General features: G+C 36.4%; 1 protein-coding gene and 1 long non-coding RNA gene across 4 annotated transcripts; both read right to left on the minus strand.

The window, feature by feature from the left end:
• Positions 1 to 3,043: 3,043 nt before the first annotated feature.
• Positions 3,044 to 4,044, minus strand: LOC108768984 (uncharacterized). Of its 3 annotated transcripts, XM_018519720.1 has the most exons (4): positions 3,836 to 4,044; positions 3,495 to 3,759; positions 3,360 to 3,401; positions 3,044 to 3,256 (listed from the first exon to the last, which is right to left on the minus strand). In XM_018519720.1, the coding sequence occupies exons 2-4, from the start codon at positions 3,591 to 3,593 to the stop codon at positions 3,134 to 3,136; spliced, it is 264 nt and encodes an 87-aa protein (XP_018375222.1). In that variant the 5' UTR covers positions 3,594 to 3,759; positions 3,836 to 4,044; the 3' UTR covers positions 3,044 to 3,133. The 3 variants fall into 3 exon arrangements, with proteins under 3 accessions (XP_018375222.1, XP_018375220.1, XP_018375221.1); XM_018519718.1 differs by having other exon boundaries at positions 3,044 to 3,401; XM_018519719.1 differs by having other exon boundaries at positions 3,044 to 3,401; positions 3,495 to 3,683; positions 3,836 to 3,855.
• A 2,533-nt stretch (positions 4,045 to 6,577) lies between these two features.
• On the minus strand, positions 6,578 to 7,343 carry LOC108768982 (uncharacterized). Its single transcript, XR_001940517.1, has 2 exons — positions 7,156 to 7,343; positions 6,578 to 7,026 (listed from the first exon to the last, which is right to left on the minus strand). It is a non-coding gene; the product is annotated as an uncharacterized LOC108768982 (long non-coding RNA).
• Positions 7,344 to 7,587: the final 244 nt, after the last annotated feature.

Consider the following 7,587-nt stretch of genomic DNA (forward strand, 5'->3'; position numbering starts at 1 on the left):
GGTATAACTATTCCCGGATGAAAAATGTGATCTTCTTAACTTCATTGCGGCCGCATTGGCATAAGAGTGTTCTTCATTAACATTAGAGTGTTTATTGACAAGGTCTGCGTCCAAAATTGAGTATCTATTATTATTGTTGAAACCACTGAGATGATTGGATTGTAATCCATTTTTCAGTATGGGAAAGTTGCCATAATCCAATCTTATATCGTCCTTAGGTGTTGGAAAGTCAGGTGTAATTTTCTTTCTGGCTACCAGGAGTGGAATATTTTCTTGAGCCGCTAACGCAACGATTTTTTTCTGTCTGATAACTAGAGGACATTCATTGGATGTCGGAAGGTGGTTTCCATTGCAGTTTATACATCTGGGGGGGACATCTTTTAGATTACAATCCTTAGGGTCTGAGTGAGGAGCCTCCCCACATCTCATGCATCTTGGATTACTTCTGCATGCTTTACTGATATGTCCTACTCTATAGCAATTGTAGCAGATGCGGATCTTGGGTACGTAGCAGGATACGGCATGCTTAGTGTGAAACAAGGAAACAGAGCTTGGCAAAACTTGACCAGCAAACTTGATACAAACCGACTTCGAAGGGACGATTTCAGTTTTTCCGTCCTTGGAGATTCTCCGCATAAGGCGGTTGACCTCGATAATCCTGCTTTGGGAAACCAAATGTCTCTTGATAAAATCTTCTTCTATATCAACAGGAATATCTCTGATGACACCCGTGCGCAGAGTGCGGTACGTTGGAATGTATGCCTTTAGGTTATGTTTCTGTAACAAGTCGCATTTAACAAGGTTATTGGCAGCTGAAGCGGTTTTGAGTTCTACAAGGATTTTACCGCGACCGATCTTCCGACACTCAATAATGTCATTGTACGCTATTAATGATACAATCCGACTAACGTGAAGAGAGTGCAAGGTCGTCTGAGGATCCATAGATATTGAGTGGACGTGGACAGCGTAAGGAGGTAAATCAGCAGAGGCGTAGAAGTTTTCAAAAGCTGTGTTCTTATTTTTGCTATGATTATCCGATTCGTTTCTTACTTGCTGGTTAAGATCCTTTTGAGTCGGCAAGTTCACCACAGCCTGAGTATTATCACGTTTGCCCGACTTGTTTGTTATTGGCGGCAATGGTGTCGAACAGGCTCGTTTACGATGTAAGTTAATGTCTTTGTTGCCAGAATCCAATAAAGTAGAGTGCGGAGAGGCCGTGAGCATAGCTATATCCTCGTCCGTTAACCCTTCCACCACACACCTCCTATTTCAATCATCCACCACACATGGGGTCTACTGGACCCCAATGGCTAGAGCGGCGATTGCGGCAGCAATTTTGACTATTTTAAATTGGCAAAATTCATGGATGTTCTTGAATGTATAAATAAAAAGGTAGAATAGTCGAAAAAAATTAAAAAAATTTTTTAAATTGTTAAAAAAAATAGAAAATGTGAAAGAAAAAATGGAAAAAATGACTTTTTCTACTTAAAAAATCAAGTTTTTTATTTGCCTCTGCTTCTCACCTCATAAGCAACAAACGGGGATGCTCCCCGCGTGATCTGCTTCTAGTAGTGTCGAATAACCGATAAAGGGCACCACAAGTCCCGTTTCAAATATTAAGGTGGTCAAATCGAAGCGCGAACCGGGACTGGGGTCCCTGGGATCCCGTGTGTGGTGGAAGGGTTAAGGATATTTCCATATGGTTAATATGATCATCCTGTACCGCGTCTTGATCTTCTTGCGAAGCGTCAGCTATGGCTTGTGAGACCGCATGTGTACCCGGAAAGCGTTCTTTCTGTAAAGAAGCCTCGATTTTTTTGAGAGAGCGAATCTTTTTACTCACCAAATCACAGATGAAGCGATTCTTTCCATCTTTAATGTTATAAGGCATAGCCCGGGATTTACTTTTACTATTTTTATTCCTATCATGTAAGGAAATATTGGAATCCGGTGGGAAAGGGGGGGGGGGGGAGAGGTTGGCCGGGCTCGACCGACGAGACCGGCATAGTATTCGAGGCCGAGGCCTCACTCATAGTTACGCGGGTCAGAGGACACACTGAGTTTATAAAAAGCGGCAGAAAAATTGATTAGATCCGCACGCGACCACAATACGAAAAGCTAACGTAACACACAAAGACGCTGACGCGATCGAGGATTAGGGAAACACGTCCACATTCTACGATGCGCGGCGCGCGAATCCGCGATACTCTCTTTTGCATGAATATGTATAAATATATATAAACCAAAGTCATAGAGACTGCGACATATGGACTGCGCGATCGGTGTGTCAAAATGGTCGATAGAGATGAGAGAGAGGAACCGTAGCAGACGGCCATTTCTATCTCTTCCCATTCGCTGCGGTCCACTTAGCGCTTCAAACGCTACAGAGCATTTTGTAGCCTAATAAGGGTACATTCCAAAACTTCCTCTTCGAGAAAAATTTTGCTCATTGGCGTTCTAAAACATTGCGAGCGTTTCCGATTGGTTCCTCGTTCATCATTCGGAGCTGTTCCAAAACTGGTAAGAAAGTCTTCGTATTTCCTCCATCGAGTAAAATTCTCACCTGCGTTTGTGTGCGGGAACTACGAGTAAATTGTGATGATTGGTGGAAAAAGTAGATAGGTTGAACACGTGACATTATACGTTATGAGAATGAAACAAGGTTATATTGTTTATAATATATAAACAATATAACCTATATTGTTATATAGGTTATATTGTTTATTTTTATATTGTTTATTTTTGTTATATAGGTTATATAGTTTATTTTTTTCTGAATTTTATTTTGCTAAAGATTATACTTTTGTTAATTATACTTTTATTTTTTATTAATTTTATAAATAACATTTAGAATTAAGATGTTGTTTGACTACTACTAAAGGTTTGGTTACTATAAAAAAGATGGTATATTATATGTATACGAAGACAGGAAATGTACTTTTTTTATAAATAAAAGACTGATTCTTAAATATTTTTTTTAAAACTAATTTTATTTAATTTGTTACATTGAATATTATTCAAATAAACTAACTTGGATGTGGTTATAAAGTGCTTCGAATTAAGTTAATCTATCCTTTAATTACGCTTTCTTTGGCCAGCTGTAACGTTATTATCATTATGAATTACGAGTTCTTCAAATTTTGTTCCTGTACATAAAGATCGTTGTCAATTTCTTCTCCATCTCTAATATATTCTTGAAGATCTTCTTCATTATCATGAAATCCTTGTAGGCATAAATTATGTAGTACACAGCAAGCTAAAATTGTACAAGGGATTTCATTAATAAGATCCATGTGCAAATGTTTCAATCTTCTAAAAGAAGATTGACTTTTCAGAAGAGCAAACGCACGCTCTATTACTTGTCTAGTTCTTGATAGAATATTGTTGAAATCTTTGTGAGCCTATAAATAGAAAAACTGTTAATAAGTATATCCGGACGAGGAAAGGATAAAATATAATCGCTTACATTAAATAATAAAAAGATATTAGCATACTTGAGTCAAAGCACCAGTATCTCTATAAGGTGTTATAAGCCATGTTCTTACTGGCTGATAGCCAGCAAGACTCTCCATTAGGAAACAAAGCACGTTCATTTCTCATTGCGTCTCTATATAATGGAGAATTATGGAGCACACGAACGTCATGGACTGCTCCTGGATAGCCAGCAAAACAGTCTGTAAAAACTAAGGATGCGTCGCAAATTGCTTGAAGTTGGACAGCATATTTTTTCTTACTAGTGCGATATGAAGCAGCATCAAACTAAACATAAATACTTATGCTACTTAATCAAAAACTTTATAATGTTAATTTTTTTAATAATACAACTTTTGTATACCTTTGGAGCTTCTATTTCTATGTGACAGCCATCAATCGCACCAATAACATCAGGCATGTTAGCCTTTGCATTGAACTCATTTTTTATCCTATTTATATTATTGCCTTCTGGCCAACAAATTACTTCAGAGGAAATATCACGTAGAGCATGAATTACACGTAGAAAATAACGATGCAATGAGGCTTTACCTATTCCAAATTGTACTTCCATTGACCTATGCAGCATAATATATATATTAGTATTCATCCAACATAATAAATATTATACATATACATATATATATGCCACAGTCAAAGCGTTAACTTAGCAAATGTATACAACTACTGTTTGCTATAGTCAATGTATATATTTACTATAATAAATTTTACATGAATGTATACATTGATTAAAAAAGAAAAGAGTGTACACTTTGACTCTAATACACACACACACACACACACACACACACACACACAATCTTCAAAAAAGCCTTCCAACCTAGGCGGAGCGAATAAAGATCCACGTAGATGAGACATTTTTTCAACGAGTAACAATGTCATCATTTCTTCATCATCATCGTCACTCTCTTCTACAATAACAGACGTGTTACGAAGAAGCGATAGTACAAAACCGAGTGAAATATTTCGTCGCGTCATTATCAGTTATATACAATAACCAGTTTCTGCTTTTCGAACGTTTCCCTTTTATCCTCTCAATTCTATCGTAAAGCGTTCCAAAAAACGAATTACTCTCATATCCTCGTGTGCATTCAGGTATTTTCGCTCATTTACCTACCGTTTCCTCCAATAACAGTTTTGGAATGTACCTTTAGAACATATACTACTGGAAGGGGAATTGCCTATGCTACCCGTATACCAAACGCATCGACATCTAGAATGGACCGCTGATGGCAATGGTGGGGGTAGAAAGACGATTAGAGTGAGAGGCAGGAATAATAAGATCGTTCTTTCTCTGTTTACTGTTGTTTCTAACAACCTGATTGGTTGTTGGATTAACAACAACCAATCAGGCTTCAGTAAACAGAGAAAGAACGATCTTATTATTCCTGCCTCTCACTCTAATCGTCTTTCTACCCCCACCATTGCCATCAGCGGTCCATTCTAGATGTCGATAACCAAACGTGATGCCAACATGTGTGCGAGAGAGAAAGGTGCGCATGCGTCAGTATCATCGTCTGTGTGAATTGTACAGTTGTAGTGTTCTCACACAGTGAGATTCACTTCGTATGTATGTACGTTCGTAAGGCCGACATAAAAACAGCATAAAGTAAAAGTAAATATGCCGAGCAATAGTAAATATTGTTTATTGTGTGGTAATCGCGGAACTACTGCAGTTTCTTATTACTCGTAAGTTATTGTATGTAATATTTTATTAAGGCATTAATTATATAATAACATGTAGGTTATGTTTACATATGTTATGGATATTTAATAGAATGGACCAATGCACAATGAAGGAATTAGGAATAAAAAGGATGAAATATTAGATATAAGAAATCAATTTAATAGTCGTAAACATGGCCGACCATAGGTACACGAATTCCGTAATTACAGAAAATAATTCTGATATTCAATACGTTCAAAATGACGTTGAAAATGAAAATGTGGGTGAATTTAAAGAAGGAGATGCGTTATTAATTGACTTAATAAGATCATACCCACATTTATGGAACAAAGAAGATAAAGATTACAAAGATATAAATAAATGTGATAATTCTTGGCAAGAAATAGCTACTGTAATGAATCTACCTGGTAAACATCTTTTTATTAAAAAAATAAATATTTGTATATGTTGAAATAAAATATTGCTTGCTTTGACCGTTTACATTATATTAAAATGTGAGAATTTCTCATGCATTAGAGGTTATAATTTGTGTTATAAACGCTGTTAAGTAATGTATATTTATATATTATATACTATATCTACACTTTTTAGTAAAGGAATGTATAAGCCGATGGTGTAGATTACGACAGTATTATTCAAAGGAAAGACAAAGCCAAGAAAATATACCAAGTGGTTCTGCACGTAGAAATAAGAGACCATGGGAATTATACATATGAGCAAATGTCATTTATAGACAAGCATATACACAAAAGAAGGTAATATTCCTTTTTTTTGCTAAAATTGTAAATTATTTGCTATAAACTTGTTAATAGTTTTATTTTGATTGATATGTGAGTTGATATATCCAAAATTTGCCTACTTCATAAAAATATATTTTACCCTTTTTATACAAGAAAAACAGAACTTGATTAAGAGATAATATAGATGCTTTTCAACAATGTATGTACAAAGCAACACTAACAAAAGAATGTACAATCCGGTACTTCCCAACTATGACACAAGTCGACACAATCGTAACCAAGAAGACTAGAACCAGGAGAGTCAACTCGGCGTAAAAGCGGTAGTGGGGGTGAGGCAAGAAGTGGAAACGAACGACACCCCCCACTCTTGCGCTTCATCCTCTCGGTTGCTCTACATAGTCGGTTTCAATTCGTGACTGCGCATGTCAACGTACTTTGTTTCTGTTTGATTATTTATGCATTTATTAATTCCATGATATATATTTCCAAAAAATCATACGTTTATACAATTGATTGAGTGTTAAAACTTTATAAGTTTTCAGCAATATTCCGATACAAATGTGGCACTATTAACACACGGTACTTATCGCCAATGATTTCACGTTTCATATGTAATTTGATTATATACGATTTCATTATTAATTGTTTCGCAACAATATTGAGGGCTTATTACAGTTACATTTATTTCAGCAAACGAATCTTATAAAACAATTAATTTTTAGAATAGTTTTTTAAATTTTATACTTCGAAAAAGAAATTATGCTTTTGTTTAAAATTTCAAGCATTCTTGATACATAGGTTTCAGAAGTTGGCTGATCCCACTGCATCCAGGTTAATTCCTCGTTGCGATGATAAACTTTTACATTCATATTAACGTCGAGAACAACTATCAAGAAGGTTGTGAGGTCATCTTCTGATCGAATGAATGCAATGCAATGATTTTGTATGATCATAGTCCAATCTGTACCTGGCAGTTCAATATTCTTGGAGTTTTCCTTTATACGCAAAAACAAACCGCTTTCCTTCGAATCATACATATTTCAATATATGTTATTCCAACGACAACGAAAATATGCCTTTAAAACTCCTTCAAACGTTAATAATATTCTGTAAATAAAAAAAAATTACTGTAATCATGTTCCAAAAGTTGTATACAATACAGGATTTGCCTATAAACAAGTTATAGCGTTCATTTAATGACCATCATGTGCAGTATAATTTCTTTTTACAACTTACATTCTTTTTTTTCTTCTGCTGTTTACTCCTTGATTGGATTTCCGAATTCTGTTTTATTTGCAAGTGACAATGTTACGTTAAGATTATAGCCACCAAGAAGACTAGAACTTCTTGGTTATAGCTCACAACCGATGCGCGCATGCGCAAACTTTGGGACGATGCTCAGTGAACTACTGAGCATCGTCCCCAACAGGGGATACAAGTTGAACTCAGCTATTAACTCTGTTACGATCAAGAAGACTAGAACCAGGAGAGTCAACTCGCGTGGTGGGGGTGAGTCAAAAAGCGTCACCCGCTGCTTACCCTCAACCCCTGTTGAGGACGATGCTCAGTAGCTCACTGCACATCGTCCCCAACAGGGGTTGGGGATAAGCAGCGGGTGACGCTTTTTGACTCACCCCCACCACGCGAGTTGACTCTCCTGGTTCTAGT

The sequence above is a fragment of the Trachymyrmex cornetzi genome, unplaced genomic scaffold (genome assembly GCF_001594075.2).
Source record: "Trachymyrmex cornetzi isolate Tcor2-1 unplaced genomic scaffold, Tcor1.1 scaffold831, whole genome shotgun sequence".
NCBI classification, from domain to species: Eukaryota; Metazoa; Arthropoda; class Insecta; order Hymenoptera; family Formicidae; genus Trachymyrmex; species Trachymyrmex cornetzi.

Bases quoted from the DNA above. Each gene is read 5' to 3' on its own strand.
- LOC108768984 (XM_018519718.1), bottom strand. From the start codon at position 3,593: ATGAACGTGCTTTGTTTCCTAATGGAGAGTCTTGCTGGCTATCAGCCA. The intron at 3,402-3,494 runs GTATGCTAATAT...TTCTATTTATAG, and splicing joins ATACTGGTGCTTTGACTCAA to GCTCACAAAGATTTCAACAA.